The 22754-nt window shown below is 49.8% G+C and overlaps 1 protein-coding gene across 1 annotated transcript; it reads right to left on the reverse strand.

Annotated features, from left to right (window-relative positions):
* Nucleotides 1–5776: 5776 nt before the first annotated feature.
* Nucleotides 5777–6619, reverse strand: LOC306934476 (kelch domain-containing protein 3-like; the record flags this gene model as incomplete). The annotated part of the gene is made up of 1 exon (XM_079517050.1): nt 5777–6619. The coding sequence occupies one exon, from the start codon at nt 6617–6619 to the stop codon at nt 5777–5779; it is 843 nt and encodes a 280-aa protein (XP_079373176.1).
* Nucleotides 6620–22754: the final 16135 nt, after the last annotated feature.

A 22754-nucleotide genomic window follows, 5' to 3' on the forward strand; every position in this document is an offset into this window, starting at 1 on the left:
GTGCAAAATACATACCGACAGTTTTTTTGGTGTTCAGATGCAAACATGAGTTCCTCAGCCAATCAGATACGTGGCCCATGGCTGCAGTTAATTTATCTGCTGCTAGTTGTTTGTTTTTAGCGTGTATATAAAGAACTGTGTCATCGGCATACATTTGTATGGAGACAGTTGGACAGACGGAAGGCAGATCATTTATATATAAACTAAACAGGATAGGGCCCAGTATTGATCCCTGAGGAACAATGTTACAGTTAAGATATGTTGACTGAGTACCAGTACCAATACGAACACTTTGGTTCCTGTTTGTTAAATATGAGTGCATCCATTTGACTGCTTCTTTAGAGAAGTTAAAGAAGGAGAGCTTTGACAGGAGTACCTGATGGTGTACAGTGTCAAATGCCTTTTTGAGGTCCAAAAATACAGAGCCCACTATGCCTCCTGCATCTAACTTAGACTTTACACTTTTCAGAAAGTAACAGTTAGCTGTTTCTGTTGAATGATTGGAGCGAAAAACGAATTGCAGTGGGTGCAAAGGATTGTGGTCCGAGTTCAAATGAGCAGTCAGTTGTTTTGCCACCCATTTCTCAGCCACTTTGGATACAACAGGTAAAATGCTAATTGGTCTATAGTTTGCCACATCTGAGTGGTCCCCAGCCTTAAAAATGGGTGTTACAACAGCCTTTTTCCAGGTACATGGAAAAATGCATTGGTTGATTGATAGATTTATCAGGTGAACTAGAGGACAGATTAGGGCGTCCTTGTGTGTTGATAAATGTATTCGGGCTTTGCCGCCAGACGCCCGAGAATATGCTTCCCAGGTGAGCCCCACCTCAATGGAAGCACTGACAGCCCTCCTCGAGACATGATGAAGACCACCCGAACCGACGCAGGCCGGACCGAGGAACGGTCTGGACGAGACCGGGGACGAGCGCCGCAAAACCGCCGCTCCCCGGGGCACAACCGCAACGCGGTCCCAGAGAAAGGGGACCGTAACACAGGCGATAGGCGGTGCTATCTATGCGGCAAGTCAGACCATATCTCCTGGACGTGCCCCGAGAAGAACAGGGACGTCTCCATGGCAACCGCCGCCATGTCCGACGGCACACTCTACGCCAGCGGCGGCAGCCACACCTCCCGCCTTCCCGTTACTGTCAGGAAAGTCGACACGGAGGCGCTTCTCGACTCGGGCAGCGCAGTAACGCTGGTGAGAGAGGATTTGGCTGCCGCCCTCACGAGAGACACCATACCTGTGACCTGCGTTCACGGGGATGTAAAGACTTACCCCGTCAGCAAAATCCGAATCCAGACCCCCCGCGGAACCGCCATGGTCCCCGCCGGCGTGGTGCCCAACTTGCCTGTCCCGCTCCTACTAGGATCCGACTGCGTCCTGTTTAACCGTTACTGGGGTGCGGGAGGAAACAGACCCCCCTCTCGCCAGAGAAGGCCTCGGAGAGCCAAGAGTGACAGCACCAAACCACGCCACGCCTTCCCCGCCTTGAGAGGCCCCAGCGACGAGCTCTCGTCGGGAGAGAGCCCTCGAGAGGAGCCTAGAGAAGAGGAGGAGGAGGAAGCCCGCAGCGACGAAGGCACTGGGGACCCCCCCGAACCGGAGAACGGCTCCGACCCCTTTGCCGAGTTTCCCCGACCCGAGGAGGCACGCCGAGGAACCACGCCTTGGCGAATTTGCCACCCTGCAATGGGACGATCCAAACCTGGCCGCGGCTAGGGGACAGCTGTCAGCGGTGGACGGCCAGCTCTGTGACGGGGTAAGTGTCTTCTCCATACTTCATAGTGAACAAGGGCTTGTTATATAGAGGGGTCATAGACAGGACGGGGGAAACGATTGAACAATTGCTCGTACCAAAGTCATATGTGACATGGGTGTTGTATCTGGCCCATACCCACCAACTGGGAGCGCACCTTGGAGAAAAAAAAATACGACAGAATTGTGGCGAGATTCTATTGGCCCGGCATAAAGCACGCCGTTGCAGACTTCTGCCGCGCTTGCCCCGGGTGCCAAATAAACGCCCCCCGACCCATACAGCGTAACCCTCTGATACCGCTTCCCCTCATAGATGTCCCAATTAGCCGCCTGGCCATGGATATAGTCGGGCCGCTGCCCAAGTCGGCCCGCGGCCACCGCTATATACTAGTGATCGTTGATTACGCAACCCGATACCCCGAAGCCATTCCACTTCGGGTGGCCTCGGCTAAAGCCGTGGCGCACAAACTGTTCATGATGTTTACCCGAGTCGGCATAGCCAAGGAAATACTGTCTGATCAGGCCACAAACTTTATGTCCCGACTCCTGGCCCAGCTCTACGAGTGGCTCAAAGTTAAGCGCATTCGTACCTCTGCCTACCACCCCCAAACGGACGGGCTTGTTGAGAGGTTTAACCAGACGCTAAAAAAAATGATGCGGAAGCTGGCCAGAAATAGACGGGAAAGACTGGGACCGCTTGACCTGTCTGTCTAGCATCAAATGCTGGATGAGTGAGAACTTTCTCAAGCTAAATGAGGATAAGACAGAAGTTCTCATAATCGGTTCTAGTGAGCAGAAAGAATCAATAATAAGCAGACTTGGCAACCTGACTGTAGAAAGTAACAGTACAGTAAAGAACTTGGGGGTCATTATTGATTCTGAATTGAATTTTAATTCACACATTAATCATGTTACCAAGATTGCTTTTTTTCACCTTAGAAATATTGCACGAATCAGAGCCTATTTGTCATTGGACGATGCAAAAACGCTAATCCACGCCTTTGCTTTTTCTCGGCTTGATTACTGCAATGCACTTTTTTCTGGACTGCCTAAGAAAACAACTGACAGATTACAACTTGTCCAAAATGCAGCAGCCAGAGTTTTAACTAGAACTAAGATGAGAGAACATATTACTCCAGTTTTGGCTTCACTGCACTGGCTTCCGGTTGTTTTTAGGATTGATTTTAAAATGATTTTACTTGTTTATAAAGTTATCAATGGTCTCGCACCTTCCTACCTACATGACTGCCTGCCTAAATATGTCCCAAACCGCCCCCTAAGGTCTTCCACTGCGGGCCTGCTCGCTTTGCCTAAAAAAATGGCAACTAAAGAAAACTCCCACTGTACCTTCGACAGGCAGCCTCTGTAGACATTTTCAAAGCGCAGCTCAAGACTCACTTGTACACTCTTGCTTTTAATTGATCTTTTAATTTTTGTGTTATTCATGTCCTCACTGTATTGCATTACTGCTCTTGTTTTTTTTTATGTTTATGCCTTGCTTTTCTTTTTTTTTCTCCATTGCTCTGTAAAGCACTTTGAGCTGCATTTCATGTCATGAAAGGTGCTATACAAATAAAGTTGTATTATTATTATTATTATTATTATTATTAATACCATATGTGTTGTTTGCCATCAGGGAATTCCCCCAAGCCTCCACAGGTTTCTCGCCATTTGAGTTGGTGTACAGCTGACAACCCCAAGGACTACTGGACATTGCCCGGGAAACGTGGGAGAGCCAGCCGTCTCCCCACCGCAGTGTTGTTGACCACATAGAGCAGCTCCAGGCGCGCGCGCGCCGAGTGTGGCCGATGGTACGGGAGCGCAACGCGCTCAAGCGCGTCTCTATAACAGGGGGGCCAAGCTGTGCGAGTTTAAGCCAGGTGAGAAAGTACTTCTACTAATACCCACCTCGGAATGCAAGTTCCTCACCCGGTGGCAGGGCCCATATGAAATCATAGAGAGAACCAGCCCAGTCAATTGTAAAGTTGGCCGCCCCGGTAAGAGAAAGGAACAACAAATGTACCACATTAACCTGTTAAAGAAATGGCATGATGCTGACCCCCTGCCTACAATGTCATTGCTCTGCGCTTCTTTCCCCGACAGTCCACCTCCAGTACCGGTAGGAGGCGACTTAACTCCAACGCAGCAACAGGACATGAGCGAGCTGCTGTGGCGAAATAGAGAGCGCTTTTCGGAGATCCCCGGACGCACGCACGTCGTCAAGCACGACATACTCACAACGCCGGGGAAGGTCGTGAGACAACGGCCGTATAGAATCCCCGAAGCCAGACGGGAAGCAATCAAACAGGAGGTAAAAAGCATGCTCGATCTAGGAGTAATAGAAGAATCGCACAGTGCGTGGTCCAGTCCCATTGTGTTGGTACCGAAACCCGATGGGTCCCTCAGATTCTGTAATGACTTTCGTAAGCTAAATTAAATCTCTGCTTTTGACTGCTACCCAATGAAACGCGTTGACGAGCTATTGGAGCAGCTCGGCCCGCTTCATATCAACACTCGATCTAACCAAGGGATATTGGCAGATCCCGTTAACAGAGCGCGCCAAGGAAAAAACGGCCTTCTCCACACCGGAGGGGCTGTTCCAGTACACAGTGCTACCTTTCGGTGTACACGGCGCGCCGGCGACGTTCCAGCGCCTCATGGACAGGGTACTGAGGCCGCACCACGCCTATGCCGCAGCATATTTGGATGACGTCATCATCCACAGTGTAGACTGGGAACAACACCTCCGGCACATCGAGGCCGTCCTAGCTGCGCTGAAAGACGCAGGCCTCACGGCAAACGCCAAGAAGTGCCGTCTAGCCTCGAGAGAGACGGAATACCTCGGCTACACGGTAGGACGGGGTTGTCTAAAGCCCCAAATGAAGAAAGTAGAGAAAGTAAAAAATTGGCCACGCCCACAGACAAAAAAACAGGTCAAATCATTTCTTGGGCTCATTTCTTACTATCAGAAGTTCATTAACCGTTATTCCACCCTTGCAGCACCACTGTATGACCTGACCCGGCAGAGGGTGCCCTGCCATGTCGAATGGACCCCGAGAAAGAAGCAGCGTTTCAGACACTGAAGGGCGCTCTCTGCGAGAGCCCGGTGCTGGTCACACCAGACTTCAAAAAGCCCTTCCTGCTACATACCGACGCCTCCTCCACGGGAGTCGGAGCCGTCCTCTCCCAGGTGATCGATGGAGAGGAACACCCGATCACCTATATTAGCAGGAAGCTACAGAAACATGAAAGAAATTATGCCACCGTGGAGAAAGAATGTCTAGCGATCAAGTGGGCGATCCACCACCTCCGTTACTATCTGTGGGGGCGGAGGTTCACGTTAATAACGGATCACGCGCCACTGAAGTGGATGGCGACGAATAAGGACCGGAACGCCAGGGTCACCCGCTGGTTCTTGAACCTACAGGACTACAACTTCACGGTTGAGCACCGACCTGGGAAACAGATCCCGCATGCGGATGCCCTCTCCCACCTGCACGAAGGGAAGGAGGGGGATAAGAGTGAAGTTGAACTTAGTGGGGGAATATGTGGTGTCTCGCTAAGGGACCGCCGGCTAGGTAGGCGCCTACACGCCGGAAAGAGACAGGCAGAGGGAGGCGGGGCGCCGCGTCAACCTCTCGGATGCATCATAGAGGGGCGGTATGTGCCGGCTGTCATCCTCTATCCGAGCGATTGTTTCCCACCTGCGTCTCTCACCTACAGCCTACAAATAGCGCAGCCTCCCTCTCAGTCAAGGTCTGGTCTCTCTGGTGTGCACACGCCATCGAGCGCCTGGCGGTAACACACACACACCTCGTTCCCTCACTAAATATGCCACGTATATCGAACACTGTAGTAATCACATGTCTCCTATCCGCAGGCAAACTACGGCTCTGACGAGTCATACGGAAACTCTGAATAAAACCCTGTGACGGGATCAGGAGGATACGAGGAACCCCCAGCCCCCCTCATAATGGCAAGGGAGTAGTTGGATTAGCCTGAGACTGAAGACTTCTATGGCAATAATTTGTGGCTGTTGGTTGTCATGGCTGCCAGTTCCCACCTGATGTTGTGTGGGAGTTCAGACTGATCCAGACCGTACTGAATAACTGCCAGCATGCATAAGGTCTTCAGACTAGGACTCAAGTCTAAGACATACAGGTCATCATTGACTGTGTAGTATGATCTATGTCCTCCAAAGAGGATGATACGATCTCCCACCATGCAACAGCATACCATGTGACCCCATTTTGTGTTTAAACATGGAACATTCCCTTTGGACTCAACCTTCTTCCAGGTGAACGTCGCTGGACTGAATTTCCACAGATCATTTAAGTCCTGGTTATAGTTCCTGCCACCAAATATATACAGCTCTCCATTGTAGGAAAATGCTGAATGACCGTAGCGTCCTTCTGGAACAAGCTGTGCAGAAGGTGTGTTCATCCATTGGTTGGTCTCTGTGTCAAACACTCTGATGGTGTTGTAGTACTGACCCCCCCAGCCCCCAAATACAAACATCTTTGTCCCGATGATGGTGGCAGAGTGATATGATGTAGCAGGTGGAGTTCCTCTTGTGTTAATTAAAGTCCAGATCATTGTGGTGGTGTCCAACTTGTAGATGTCATTAGTGTATCTATTCCTAGTCCATCCTCCATAGATAAACATGACCTTCCCAACAACACAGGCTGAGTGGCCACACCTCCCCTCTGGAATAGTCCCAGAAACCTTGGGTGTGAGCATTCTGTGGTCGTCGACATCAAATGCATGAAGCACCTTGCTGTAGTTTCGTGTGTCAGTAACTCCCCCCCAGATGTAGATGAAAGGGTCGATCAGCACAGCTGTGCGGCTGGAGCGCATGGGGTGAACCTCAAGGGGGCGTTGTCCTCTTCTAGGTGTCTCTGGGGGAAACTTGGTCCAGCATAAAGACACTGTGTTAAAGACATGCACTTCAGTCCGACGCTCGGACTCGATAAAGTCTCCTCTAAAGCAGTACACTTTGTGGTCCACTGCTACAGCAGCATCATACGGTGTCTCTGGAAGCCCTTTTAGGTGCACCGTCCAACGAAGCATTTCACACAGTTGTTTATAGGTTTCTCCCTGTAAAAGAATGCACTCCTGAATACCTTGAATGAATGACTTGAAGGAATGCAGTCCTACTGTGTGGGTCAGCACTTATATAGGTTAGCGTTGGTGTGTCGTAGACATGATGTCACATGTAGGCCAAGTTGGTGTGTCGTAGATGACTGACGTCATAGACTGACCTGCTACTACTCAGCAATCCTATTAGTGTTGTAGTCGAGTCCACCTAAAGCGAGTCCAAGTCAAGACCGAGACCGACGGGAGGCGAGATTGAGTCGAGACAGAGACCAGATGTGTTCTTCTAAGTTGATCGGTACAGAAAACACGACGTCCTTCTGTGATGTCATCATCACATCTGATCAACGTGATGAAAGGCCCCTCACTTCACTCCGGTGTGATTTTTTATCCTTTCTGAAATTTTAATGCTTGTGTAGAGCCTCATTAAAAATAACCGGTTGCCAGCTCAGTCTATGGACTTTAGTGTTTGTTTAGGGTAGTTATGATGTATTTTTTGTAAGCTTGAGTCTATGGACTTTAGTGTGACACGTCACACGTTTGATCATGTGACATGGGGACCGATGGAACATCCTCATACAATGGATTCCTATGGAGAAAAATGGTGGCTTCATTGTGGATCTCTGATGTCATGTCAGTGATGTCATGTTGACGACGACATCAGCCTGGAAGTCCATATTTGGGCTAGAACCAGACGGCCAGTTGGTTTGTCCGTTCGTGTAAGGCTACACAGGCTGATTGGACATCAGCCAGGAAGTGGTATCATCATCCAGTTAGTCTAGCGATGAAATAAAGGTATAGGGGAAAGGATAGGTGCTGGGGAAACAGTTTGTACTCGCTCTGGAGTGTCGGTCAGAACACGGAATGATGAGGCAAGATACACGGAGTCCAACCGGTTTACTGGGGTTTAAGTTGGTAGCATGGACAGCATACAGATGCACAGGTTTTGCGCGAGTGGGTATGTGTGTGTAGGTGTGTGTGGTTTCTGTGAATAAACCCAGAGAAACATATGTCAGCTCTGTATACTGTACTAAACATAATGTTAAGCATTTAACACAGAAATAATCAGGTAAAACACAATCAACCAAAATATACATATTCAGCACTGTGGTTACCCTCATAACATACTAAACATACAGCAGTTACTAATAATGTTCAGTACACATAGGTTACATTTCCAAGCCACTGACGATACTACATGAACTATAGTTACATTCAGGTTACTAAACTAGAGCGACCGCGACGCGGCCACTGTAGCAGCTGTCGGCAATTATTAGCAATGATTAACACGCGGATGCAGAGCACCCGCAAATGTAAAGAGGGGAATATATATAGACAGTAACATACATTCCAAACTGTAAACTGTAAATAATACACAACCCAGGTAATGCTATGGAACAATCCAGGCAGGTACAATGTCAGGAAATAATATTGCCTAAACAGCGTCATGTCCATATCGCAAATCAGCGCATGAGCACACTGACCGGGTCATATGATAAGTGACAGTAAGAAAGTAATACTCAGGAATAAAGTCCAACATCACAGAACATGTAACACAACTCACCACTGTTCAAAGACGCACACAGGTAAAGTAAATAAAGGAGTATGAACAGGAATGTCCGTGGTGAGTTTGTGAGCAGAGAATCTCCGACGGGAGAAAACACAGTCTCTTGGCGTCACTTTGTTAAACTACTAATTGAAAGGTGGGCGCGCTTCCGCGACCTGCCTGCGGGGCGCGCTCATGCACGCGCTTTGGGAGCGTGCCTGTCATGTCTCTGGGACTTTGTAACAGCCGCCCCCACAATTGGGTAGCAATTGTGCTCCCTAAGGAGCGGGCAAGGATGAATCGCCAGGCGAGGGGCTGTCGTCAGGAAGTTCAGGGAGAACGATGAGTCGGACGACAGGGCGCGTGTAGACACGATCTCCGATCTTCACTTCCGCTGATCTGACTCTTCCATCTGCGCCGGGGTTCACTTTGGTGACACGGCCGATGGACCAGAGTGCACGAGGCAGTTGAGGGTCTGCCATCATAACGACGGTGTCCACTGCGAGGTTATCCGTTGACTTCTGCCACTTCTGCCGTGGTTGCAGGCTTGGCAGGTAGTACCTGACGAACCGAGACCAGAAGTGATCTGTCAGGATTTGGCTCTGCCTCCAGCGCTTTCGGCTCAGGAGCTCCGATTGCGGGTAGACCACTGGAGGTAGGGAACTGCTAGGCCGCCCCATGAGAAGGTGATTCGGGGTGATAGGGTCAAGGTCAGAGATGTCCGAGGAGACGTAACCTAAAGGCTTCGAATTCAGGATCCCTTCCACCTCTATCAAGACGGTCCGGAGGACCTCCTCTGTGACAGTCTGCGCTCCGATCGTGGCTCTGAGAGTGGACTTAACGGAGCGAATCTCACGTTCCCACACTCCTCCAAAGTGTGGGGAAGCTGGTGGATTGAAATGGAACTCAATCCTGTGGTTCCTGGCAAGGATCTTCTTCAAGTCAGGGTGCATATCCGCAAAGGCCGTAGCCAACTCCTTCTCGGCCCCACGGAAGTTGGTGCCCTGGTCTGAATAGAGCTCAGCCGGAGCTCCACGGCGAGCAGTGAACCTTCGGAGAGCCATGAGGAAGGCATCGGAGTCGATGGAGGTCAGGAGTTCCAGATGCACGGCTCGTGTTGTGAGACATTTGAAAATGAGACCCCACCTCTTCTCCGTCCGGCGTCCTATTTTTACCTGGAAGGGCCCGAAACAGTCCATGCCGGTGGAATGGAAAGGCGGCTTGAACAGGCGGAGTCGGGCAGGTGGCAAGTCAGCCATGAATGGGGCTGAAGGCTTAGCTCTCCATCTTTGGCACTCCAGGCAGGAGTGTTGTTGCTTCCTGATGGCTTCGCGTCCGCGTAGAATCCAAAGGGAGCGCCTGAGCTCAGCGAAGACTCGCTCAGGCCCTGGATGGCGTAGTCGGCAGTCAAAGTCTCTGATCAGCAGCATAGCAATTCTGTGATGCGGATCCAGGACGACAGGATGTGCTGCTGAAGGATCGAGCTCTTCTGCACGGCGCAGCCTGCCTCCGACTCTGATAAGTCCAGTGGCGGTGTCGAACTCAGGGGACAAGGTGATAAGACGACTGGTAGTAGGCACAGGCTTGCCTGCCCGCAGTAGAGCGTAGTCATCAGGGAAGCAGTCGATCTGAGCTCGTTGTAGGATGAGACTTTCGGCCTGTTGGTACATGGCTGCGGAAGGTGATGCTCCTTGGCCAGCCGCCCCGTGAAGCTGCTCTGCCGTGGCGTTGACCAAATCTTTCCATGTGTCATACTTTTCTGGATCCGGCACAGCTGGGTCTGGACGGATAGCGGTCAACCCACAGAACATGGATCGGCGAAGCTCTGAGGTATCCTTGACTGACTCACTAACCGGAGACTTGGGCCACTCGGCTGGTGGCTGCAACAGGAAGGGAGATCCATCACTCCATCGATTGGGTCCAGCCAGGTCCAGCAAGGGTTTGCCTCTGGTTAGATCATCAGCAGGGTTGGCAGCTGAGTTGATGTATCTCCAGGGTTCAGAGCCTGTGAGTTCCTGCATCTCGGCTATCCTGGTCCCCACAAAGACCTTAAACCGACAGGAGTCGGACTGCAGCCAGGTGAGCACTGTTGTTGAGTCACTCCAGAGTACGGTCTCTCGGATAGGCAGAGTGAGCTCAATCTTCAGCAACTTGGCTAGCTGGGCCCCAGTGAGAGCGGCACAGAGTTCCAGCCTAGGAATGGAATGTTGCTTCCGTGGTGCAACCCTTGACCTGGCCATCAGGAATGCCAGGTTGATGTTTCCATCACGGTCTTCAGTGCGTAGGTAAGCCACCGAGCCATAGGCCTGCTCGGAGGCGTCACAAAAGATGTGGACATCATGGGTTGCATCTGGATGATCCATTTGGGCAGGAACATAGCAGCGAGGCAGGCTTATCTTGGGCAGGGAAGAGAGTTCGGTTACCCAGGCGTTCCATGCTGCCAAGAGCTCCTCAGGAAGCAGCGGGTCGTCCCATTCTCTCGGCTTGTCCCAAAGGCGCTGAACAATGACTTTGGCCCTCGTGGTGAAGGGAAGGAGGAGTCCCAACGGGTCGTACTGACTAGCCAGCACACGGTATACATTACGCATGGTAGGTGGACCGTGGTCCACTGTCCGCTGCTTGTAGCCGAGGGCATCAGAAGGGCAATGCCATTGCAGACCAAGGGTGGTCTCTTGTATGTCCACACGGTCTTGGGAGAGCCAGAGTTCTGTGTTGCTAGAGAGCGCTGCCTGGGGCAGGTGACTGACCACGGAGGGAACGTTGCTGGTCCACTGTCTGAGCTCAAAACCTCCGGAGGAAAGGAGAGCTCGTAGCTTATCCACCAACTGTCTGGCGTCCTCTGCTGAGGGCAAGCTCTGCAGGCAGTTGTCGACGTAGAAGCATCTTTCAACGGAGAATCTGACGTCTTCACCTGGGCTGCTGTTGTCAGTAACATGCCGCTGGAGGGCAAAGGTGGCACAGCAGGGTGAGCAGGTTGTGCCGAAGGGTAGCACTTGCCACTCATAGATGTCAGGAGGCATGTCTCTCTTGAGGTCGCGCCACACAAACCTTAGGAGTGGCCTGTCTTCGGGCAGGAGCCGGACCTGGTGAAACATGCCCTTGATATCCCCGCTGATGGCCACGCTGTGTTGACGAAAGCGTAGCAGCACCCCCAGGAGAGAAGGGCCAAGGGTAGGTCCAGGGAGGAGAGCGTCGTTGAGGTTCAGACCTTTGTACACGTAGGAGCAATTGAAGACGATGCGATTCTTCTGGTTATGCGACACCATGTGGTGGGGTATGAACCACGATTCCCCCTGGTCCGCCCTCTCTGGAGTGGTCAGCTTGGTGACTGACCCTGCGACTTCAAGCTTGCTGATCTCAGCTTCGTAGGCTGTGGCCTTGTCCGGGTCCTTCATGAGCCGCCGCTCGGTGCTCCTTAGACTCGGCATCACGGCTTCTGGAGAGGCTTGGAAGTGGGGCGCAGTCTTCCTCCTGAGCATGGGTGTGGCATAACGGTAGATACCATCAACGTTGACACGTACCGTTTTGTTCTCCAGGAGAGCGATGGCCTCGTGGTCTTCCTTTGACCGTGTCACCAACTTCTCGTTACGGAAAGGTAGCGTATCAACTTGCCAGAGTCGCTCGACATTACGGAGAAGTTCTGTTGTAGCAGGGTTGGTGGAAGTCAAGAGGCAGTTCTGTGACGGGCAGTACTGTGGCAGGCCCCTGGCTGGGCCCTGCAGGGTCCATCCGAGGTTGGTCTTGATGGCTGCAGGTCCCCCTGGTGGTCCGCTGCGCACTGGCTCAATTGGTGTGATTAGGTGGGTCTGATCGCTGCCAATGAGCAGTAGAGGGCTGACTCCGTCAAAGGACTCTAGGGGCAAACCCCTCAGGTGCTTGTACTTCCTTTGCAGGGCAGACACGGGATAGGAATGGTCCGCAAGGCTCAGGTTCTCGGAGGTAAAGGCACCCACAATGTGGTATAGCTGTTGAGGGTGAGTAACTGGAGAGATCTTGAAGGAGACGTTGGCTCCATGGATAATCTCGATGTCCTGCCGTACCGTTCTCAAAGGCAAATCTTCAGGGGTGCCCCGCAGACCCAGTTTGGCAGCGGCAGTAGATAAAAGCACAGTGCGTTCGGAGCCGTCATCAAGGACTGCATACGTGTCTAAGGTGCGATTCTCAGAGTGTAGCTGGACCCTGATGACCTTCAGGAAGACACGGCTGCAGTCGGCTGGCCTGCCCAGATACAAGGACGTCTGGGCGGCTCTGATCGGGTTGTCCTTCGCATTCACGTTGTGCAGAATCTGAAGGTGCTTCTCCTGACAGATGTGACACGGCTTCTTCAGGTTGCACTGCTCGGGAGGGTGTGCTCGACCACATTTAGGGCATCGCTTGTTATCCTTCAGCCATTTGGCGATCTGCTCCATTGTGAAGGACTTAAAGGTATCGCACTGACTGAGGAAGTGATCTGTACTGTCGCAGTAAGGGCAGAACGGTTTGGGCTTGTTCTTCTGGCCTTTCTCTCCAGTATAGGGTTTGGCAGATGGAGCAGGATTGGCTTTCGAGGGGATCTCAGCGCCGTGGAGGATGGTCGCTGTCCTAGGATGGATGAAAGGCTCCTTCCGTTGTGCCTGCTTGTGGGAGACCGGCTTCTCCTTCTTGTCATTAGGCTGCTCCTCATTGCCTTGGCACCAGGCTTCATACTGGAGCCACTGGGAGAACTCAAGGAGGGTGTAGATGTTCCCGGGTTTGTGAAACATCTGTCTGCGGAAGGCTGCACGCAGCTCAGTAGGTAGTTTTCCCAGGAGCCTTGCCACATGTGACCCGCAGCTTAGTTCGATATCCCCCTCGGGGCCGAGGGTCTGTAGTATGCCCACCAGGGCACGGATCTGCAGAGCGAACTTCTCGAAAGCTGCGGTGTCTCCCCGCCTTATGTCAGGGGAATCCATCACCTGGGATATCTTCTTCAGGGCCAGCATATGAGGTTGCCCGTATTTCTCATTTAACGCCCACATAGTATCAGTGTATGGAGTCGCTGAATTCAGGTAAGAGTCGGCAATAAGGCATGCGTCCTCCAGCTTCAGGTGGTCCACAAGGATTTGATACTTGAAGAGCTCGGTACCGTCGGGTGGCAGGAGATTCTCCAAGGCGATCTTGAGTCGGGCGAATTCCCCAGGGTCCCGATGGACGAAACACGGTATGCTTGGCCTTGGTCCACGGTAGCTCCTCTCATGATCCGCTGATGGCCATAGCTGGGAATGGCCTCGAGGTGTATGGGCTTGAGCAGGGGTACTCGTGGAGGCGTAAGCCTGAGTGGGAGGCCTTGAATGAGCATGTGTTGTCTGAGGATACATAGGAGGCTGATGACGTGAATTATGAGAGGGATATGAAGCCGTCGCTCTAGGTGGCGGCGGATAGGCTGACCAGCCTTGGTGGTCAGGCAGCTGCGGTGCAGGATAAGAACCGTACCGATAGGTTCCCGCGGCAGCAAGGTTAGCCTGAACCGGATAGCTCTGAGGTGGCTGTTGCTGATCATGGTATGAGGAATGTGTAGAGGGGGATGTCATGTAGCTCTTCATTGTTTGCAGCTCATGCATCATCCTCTCAAGTTGCTTCATCATGGCATCTTCAGGTCCCTCTGGTTCCCGACGTCCTCCCCCGTGGGAGACAGGATTATAGCTTCTGTCTGCAGGCTCCTGCCTTCCCTGTTCGGTGCTACGATCCTGCTGTGCTCTCCCGTAGGAGGCAGGATTGTAGCCTCTATCGGCAGGTACATGTCTTGCACGTTCAGCGCTGGGCTCCTGCTGGGTCGACATAGGGGGTCGGCTGATCACAGGTGCATAGGCCGTTGCTTGAGCCGATAGAGCATAGGGCCACCTCTCCATAGAGGCTGCTTGCGGATTTGGCTGCAAACTGACCCGTTCTTCCACCGGGATTGGTGGTCGGTTATCAAACTGCCTGCTCGACCTGGAGCCGAGTGGGTCTTCTTGCTCAAGGGTGTCACGGTCATCATCATGAACGCTGGATGCAGCTGAGGGTGGTCCCAGTCTAGCTGCTGCCATGCTGAATAGATTCAGAAGGTTGTTCGTCCTCCTGTCCATTAAGGGCTCCTCTCCTACTCCTTCTTCTACTGGCTTATCTGTATGCTGTGCTACGTGATGCAAGTTGGGTGCAGATTTACGTCTGACACGTCTCAGAACGTAGTCTGCGAGGTGTCCTGGGGGCTGAGTCTGACGTTTAGGTCGGACAGACTGCTCGGGGACATCAGTCTCAGGACCGGTAGACTCCATTATAACCCAGGGTGAGCACAGCTATCCGGCTCGAAGGACCACAATGAAATAAAGGTATAGGGGAAAGGATAGGTGCTGGGGAAACAGTTTGTACTCGCTCTGGAGTGTCGGTCAGAACACGGAATGATGAGGCAAGATACACGGAGTCCAACCGGTTTACTGGGGTTTAAGTTGGTAGCATGGACAGCATACAGATGCACAGGTTTTGCGTGAGTGGGTATGTGTGTGTAGGTGTGTGTGGTTTCTGTGAATAAACCCAGAGAAACATATGTCAGCTCTGTATACTGTACTAAACATAATGTTAAGCATTTAACACAGAAATAATCAGGTAAAACACAATCAACCAAAATATACATATTCAGCACTGTGGTTACCCTCATAACATACTAAACATACAGCAGTTACTAATAATGTTCAGTACACATAGGTTACATTTCCAAGCCACTGACGATACTACATGAACTATAGTTACATTCAGGTTACTAAACTAGAGCGACCGCGACGCGGCCACTGTAGCAGCTGTCGGCAATTATTAGCAATGATTAACACGCGGATGCAGAGCACCCGCAAATGTAAAGAGGGGAATATATATAGACAGTAACATACATTCCAAACTGTAAACTGTAAATAATACACAACCCAGGTAATGCTATGGAACAATCCAGGCAGGTACAATGTCAGGAAATAATGTTGCCTAAACAGCGTCATGTCCATATCGCAAATCAGCGCATGAGCACACTGACCGGGTCATATGATAAGTGACAGTAAGAAAGTAATACTCAGGAATAAAGTCCAACATCACAGAACATGTAACACAACTCACCACTGTTCAAAGACGCACACAGGTAAAGGAAATAAAGGAGTATGAACAGGAATGTCCGTGGTGAGTTTGTGAGCAGAGAATCTCCGACGGGAGAAAACACAGTCTCTTGGCGTCACTTTGTTAAACTACTAATTGAAAGGTGGGCGCGCTTCCGCGACCTGCCTGCGGGGCGCGCTCATGCACGCGCTTTGGGAGCGTGCCTGTCATGTCTCTGGGACTTTGTAACAAGCGACCAATCAAGCCCTCCGAGGGCCCTGGCTGGCGCTACACCCAATCAAAAGGCCCCATGCACGCGGGATTTGGCCACGCGTAACACCATCAAGAACAGTGTTGGGCAACATTACTCATAGCCGATCTACAAACACACAACGCGCCACGCTGTCACATGTTGTGTGTTTGTAGATCGGCTATTTTCAGAGTGCAACACCCGAGCGCAACCGAGCATAAAATGATCTCTTGTCTACCAGTCCCTCGCTTACATTTTAGTCTAGTTTTTATTTGTTGCCAACATTGTCAATATATTTAGTCATAGTTTTAGTCATTGTGGCCTAGTTTTTGTTTAGTTTTTATTCAGTTTTCGTCAGTGAAAAAGGTTAGTCGACAGACATTTTTCGTCTCAGTTTTAGTCAAGGAAATCAACACTGCAGTCAAGGATCCATCCCGGTTGTTGAGGGCTCGTGTTAACTCATTGACCGCCGTCATCCCCATCTGGTGTCAGAAAGAGTGTCCTCCAGGACCGCCGCCCAGTCTTTTAATACGGCCAGACTCTTAGTTTGAAAGCCGCTTCGTGAATTATCGCTATGTACTGTAACGGGTGCCTCGGAACCCGTTGCGACCGCATGCCCTTGCTGACGTCGACCCCAGGTGGGGTTCGAACCCACAACCATCCGCATGAAAGGCGTATGCTCTAACCGCTACACTAGGGCGGCCCCTCAAAGAGGATTTTGAATTTGGCCAAAAAAAAAGTGACTTCAAAATCTGTCTGTAGAAACCACAGGGCTCTCTTCATCCATGTGTCTCACAATCTGTGGACACAACTTGTTGGTTGCTGCCCATTTTTATTCTTTTTAGTAGCCTCTTTTTTTTTTTTTTTTTTTGTGTCCTCTTGTTTATTTGCTGTTGGTTGTGATGGCTGCCAGTTCCCACCTGATGTTGTGTGAGAGTTCAGACTGCTCCAGACCATACTGAATAACTGCCAGCTTGCATAAGGTCTTCAGACTAGGACTCAAGTCTAAGACATACAGGTCATCATTGACTGTGTCGTATGTTCTATATCCTCCAAAGAGGATGATACGATCTCCCACCATGCAACAGCATACCTTGTGATTCCATAATGTGTTAGAAGGCCTTAAACATGGGACATTCCCTTTGGACTCAATCTTCCTCCAGGTGAAGGTCGCTGGACTGAATTTCCACAGATCATTGAAGTCCTGGTTATAGTTCCTGCCACCAAATATGTACAGCTCTCCATTGTAGGAAAATGCTGAATGACCGTAGCGTCCTTCTGGAAGAGGCTGTGCAGAAGGTGTGTCCATCCATTGGTTGGTCTCTGTGTCAAACACTCTGATGGTGTCGTGGTGGTTAGACCCAAAGAGCCCAAAAACAAACATCGTTGACCCGATTATGGTGGCAGAGTGGCATGCTGAAATGGTCGGAGGAGTTCCTCTGGTGTTAATTAAAGACCAAGTCATCGTGGTGGTGTCCAACTTGTAGATGTCATTAGTGCATCCAGTATGGTTCCCTCCTCCATGGATAAACATGACCTTCCCAACAACACAGGCTGAGTGGCCATGTCTCCCCTCTGGAACAGTCCCAGAAACCTTGGGTGTGAGCATTCTGTGGTCGTCGACATCAAATGCATAAAGCACCGTGCTGTAGTTCCAAGCATTTCACACAGTAGTTTATCGGTTTCTCCCTGTAAAAGAATGCAGTCCTGAACACCTTGAATGAATGACCTGAAGGAATGCAGTCCTACTGTGTGGGTCAGCACTTATATAGGTTAGCAGGCCTACGTGTGACGTAGGCATGATGTCACATGTAGGCCAAGTTGGTGTGTCGAGAACGGCACAGATGGACCTTTATGAGTCCATTTGTAACACACAGAGTTACACATGCTCTTTTTATTTTCAAGGGGTGCTAGCTAGCGTCATGTGTGTGGCCAAGTCTATGGACTTTTCAGGAGGAATTCTGTTCCGTACAAACTTTCAGGCCGAGTCGATGAAAAATGACGTCATGTGACGTCCTTCTGTGACGTCGTCATCATGCGTGATCATCGTGATGAAAGGCTTCACACCATGTCTTTGTGGCGGACAAGTCTATGGACTTTTAATGTTTGTTTAGAGCATAATTAAAAATAACCAGTCGCCAGACAAATGTATGGACTTTTTAACCGATTACATGTCGCCACCTGGTGGCTAAACTCATTAGTCCATGGGCCATATGAGATGTCACAATACCGAAAAGTGGCAAAAGTTACTTGTGATTTTTGAGAAGCTCTGTCTGTAGATAATATTTTGGTATGATACCCCTTCCTGAGGGGTAGCTAAATTAGTGTTATCAGCTGCTAAAATTACCCTGCTCCATTGAAAAAATGCTGTTTTAGACACTGGTACATGTTGTTTGCTGAACCTTTTCTTTTTTAGTAGCCTCTTTTTATTTTATAGGTGTCTCATTTTCTAATTTCTAATTTCATTTTCTAATCATCAGTCTATTGACTTTTAATGTGTTTAGATCCATGGGTCGGCGGTTCGAATCCCGGTTCCTCCTCCTGTCCACATGTGGAAGTGTCCTTGGGCAAGACACTGAACCCTACATCGCCTCCAATGAGTCGGTCGGTGTGAGCTCGCCACCGTCGGTGTGGGAATGTGTGAAGTGGGGACGCTGGCGTCGACTGTTCACCGCTTCACCTCCCAATGTATGAATGAATGGACCATTGTAAAGCACTTTGAGCACTTGGAAAAGCGCTGGAAGAATACAATAAAAAATGCAATTAATTTGTTTGTTTAAGGCAGTTATGATGTACTTTTTTGCCAGCCAAGTCTATGGACTTCAATGTTTGTTTAGGGCAGTAAATTAAGTCTATGGACTTTACTGTTTGTTTAGGGCAGTTAATTAAGTCTTTTGACTTTACTGTGAGTTTAGGGCTGTAAATGAAGTCTATGTACTTTAATGATTGTTTAGGGCAGTAAATTAAGTCTATGGACTTTGCTGTGTGTTTAGGGCAGTAAATGAAGTCTATGGACTTTACTGTGTGTTTAGGGCAGTAAATGAAGTCTATGAACTTTACTGTGTGTTTAGGGCAGTACATTAAGTCTATGGACTTTACTGTGTGTTTAGGGCAGTAAATGACAACACAACACATCATCTGGTTGTTATAAATACTGCCCTCGCTGCGCCCCTCACTTCACACAAGGGTGATTGTATTTGCAGTATATTTCCTTCATTATTCCTCGAGCTTTGCTGACACAGCGTTCATCGTACAGGGCTTGGATAGGGGGGAGAGCACATCTGCTGATGCGTTCGGCTGTCCGCACAACCCTTTGCAATGCTTTGCGGTTTAGGTCAGTGCAATTGCCATACCAGGCCGTGAAGCAACCAGTCAGGATGCTCTCTGTGGTGCCTCTGTAGAAAGCTCTTAGAACTTTGGACCCATTCCAGCTTTCTTCAGTTTCCTGAGAAAGAAGAGGCGTTGTTGTGCTTTCTTCACCACCCGCTCTGTCTGCACTGCCCAGGTGAGGTCCTCAGTAATGTGCACTCCCAGGAATTTGAACTCTCTGACCCTTTCCACTGCAGCACCTCCGATCTGGATAGGAGAGTGATCTCTGGGAGGCCTCCTGTAGTCAAAGATCAGCTCTTTTGTTTTTTCAATGTTGAGAGCCAGGTTGTTCTCTTGACACCATTGTGCCAGGTTTTCTACTTCCTTCCTGTAAGCTGTTTCGTCGTCATCCGTGATCAAGCCTATGACTGTGGTGTCGTCTGCAAACTTGACCACTTGGTTTGAGTTGAACAAAGCCACGCAGTCGTGGGTGTACAGGGAGTATAGAAGGGGGCTCAAAACGCATCCTTGAGGGGCTCCTGTGCTGAGGGTCAGGGGGGCAGAGAACTTTGTTCCCATCCGCACCACCTGACGGCGCTCTGCCAGGAAGTTGAGGATCCAGCTGCAAAGGTTTGAGTTTAGACCCAGGCGCTTTAGGACTCAAGTCTAGGACAAAGATCATTGACTGTGTTGTATGATCTTTGTCCTCCAAAGAGGATGATACGATCTCCCACCATGCAACAGCATGGATCTTAAACATGGAACATTCCCTATGGATCTTAAACATGGAACATTCCCTTTGGACTCAACCTTCTTCCAGATGAAGGTCGCTGGATTGAATTTCCACAGATCATTTAAGTCCTGGTTATAGTTCCTTCCATTAAATATGTACAGCTCTCCATTGTAGGAAAAGGCTGAATGACCATAGCGTCCTTCTGGAAGAGGCTGTGCAGAAGGTGTGTCCAGCCAAAGGTTGGTCTCTGTGTCAAACACTCTGATGGTGTTCTGATAGCCTCCAAATACAAACATCTTTGTCCCGATGATGGTGGCAGAGTGGAATATTTAAACAGGTGGAGGAGTTCCTCTGGTGTTAATTAAAGTCCAGACCATTGTGGTGGTGTCCAACTTGTAGATGTCATTAGTCTTTCTATTCCCAGTCCATCCTCCATGGATAAACATGACCTTCCCAACGACACAGGCTAGTGGCCGCGTCTCCCCTCTGGAACAGTCCCAGAACCCTTGGTGTGAGCATTTTGTGGTCGTCGACATCAAATGCGAAGAAGGTTGAGCCCAAGGAAAAAGGACCAGGTCCAATGCATAGGATGTGCTGTTGCATGATGGGAGATTGTGTCATCCTCTTTGGAGGATACAACACCTCTGATCACCTGTATGTCTTAGACTTCAGTCCTAGCCTCAAGACATTATGTAAGCTAGCAGTTATTCAGTACGATCTGAAGAAGTCTGGACTCCCACACAACATCAGGTGGGAACTGGCAGCCATGACCAAAAAAGCGTCAGTCGACTAAGAGACAACAAGACAAGTCGATTCCCTGTGGATCTCAGTTGTTGATGATGTCACATTGATGATGTCACATTGATGATGTCAGTCATAAGTCTTTTTCCGACGGACAGTGACTGACGTGCCTAGTAATTCATTTTCAATGAGAGTCGTGAGTTTATTTTGGACGCGTGGAGAAGTTGATGGTGCGAGATTATGCGAGCGTATTTCCGTTGGCGTGGTAACATGAAGTTGTTGCGAGCGTTCTCGTTTAGTGCACGCGGCCACGGGTGAGCTTCTTTTTTACTCAACGCGTCGCGTCCCTCATGAGCAGAGCTGTGGTTGATCCAGGCGACAACGCCTGCATCACACCATCCCCGTCTGAAAGAACCTTTAGAGTTCTCAACAGGCTTCAACATCAACGCCCAATGGGAAGAAAACAATAACCTCTGCCGTCCCATAGTTGTGGGCAGCTGAATGTGGCTTGTTTTTTTCACCCCAAACCACCAGAAACAAGAGACTCTACAAGACTCTACTGCATCTTTCAAAGCGATCAGCGGGTGGATCGTTGTGAAGAATGATATTTCTCTATAGGAAAAAAACACTGCTGTCACCAAACATACTAAACATAGTGAGAACAACGGTCTGGTACCACCCACTTTTAAAACAAACAGATTCTCCTTCTACAGCACTGACACCCAAGTGTGGAAAGCCTTGACCCCTTCCCTAAAAAATGCTAATCACTGGCATCCTTTAAAATCCACCTTTCAGCAGGCCAAAGGGAGAGGAAATGAACACTCCTCCCTCAGTCAAGTGACTATGCACCACCTCTTTATAAATCACTTCCTTTTCCCCCAACCTGGACATGTCTTTTTTTTTTTTTTTACATTTTGTGATGATTAGAATTTTGATGTTATTTGTCATGTCATGATTCTGAATTGAATGCCCAGGACCTGAATGGAAACAACACTGCAACAACTTATTTTGTTTATTGCGACCATAGGTTGCAGTTTAGGCTACTATGAACACCTGCATCTCCCGTCAGTCAGTCAGTCAGTCATGGCTCACGACACGTTCCATATATGGCCAGTACAGAATTCATTCCATATGTTGATCTGACCTCATTAAAACCTTAGATCTTCATATATGGAGCTGACCTGTTCTGACATACATGTTGATCTGACCTCATCAAACCCTGTACACTCAAGACACGCATTGTGTTCTCCATACATGGAGAAGACTGGATCGTCACCTAGATCTCCATATATGGAGCCGGGCCAGCAACTCTACATCTGACCTCACGGACACCAGGTTAACAGTTTAACTCCTGCTTCTTAACTGTGCCGTATTAAGAAGCTCTGTTGTTTCAGTGCCCTCAGGGCGTCTTACTGGTATTTTTCTTCTCCAATATCAGTTGATCAGTGGACCAATGACCTGCAGTCAGCTGACCAAATGGACCAATGAACTGCAGTCAGCTGACCAAATGGACAAATGACCTGCAGTCAGCTGACCACATGGACCAATGACCTGCAGTCAGCTGACCAAATGGACCAATGACCTGCAGTCAGCTGACCAAATGGACCAATGACGTGCAGTCAGCTGACCAAATGGACCAATGACCTGCAGTCAGCTGACCAAATGGACCAATAACCTGTAGTCAGCTGACCAAATGGGCCAATGACGTGCAGTCAGCTGATCAGAAAATGGACCACACAGTCTCTCCTTATGCCACACACACACACACACACACACACACACACACACACACACACACACACACACACACACACACACACGCACGCGCGCGCGCATACGCATACGCACACGCACACCTTGAGGAGAAACACAGCCACGTTGAGGAGTTGAGGCATTTAATTTAGTGGGTTCAGTATATTTCATTTGGACGGATGCTCTGCTGAAAGGCAGCCGTTTGAAGTAATACATAGCGCCAGAGTCAAAGGGTGGAGATGAGAACAGCTGCACAAACGGGCGTCGTTAAGGAATGCATGGCAAACAGTTTGTGTCGCGTGTGATTTCACACCAGAAGATATAAGATGATGCACCGTGTTGAAAATGACTGTAGACGTCGAGAGAGAGAGAGAGAGAGAGAGAACAGAGCGAGACAGACGGACAGACAGACGGACAGACGGACGGACAGACAAACAGACAGACGGACAGAGGGACAGACGGACAGACAGATGTTGTCTTGGACTGTTTCCAAAGC

The sequence above is a fragment of the Electrona antarctica genome, assembly GCF_951216825.1.
Source record: "Electrona antarctica genome assembly, chromosome: 2".
NCBI classification, from domain to species: Eukaryota; Metazoa; Chordata; class Actinopteri; order Myctophiformes; family Myctophidae; genus Electrona; species Electrona antarctica.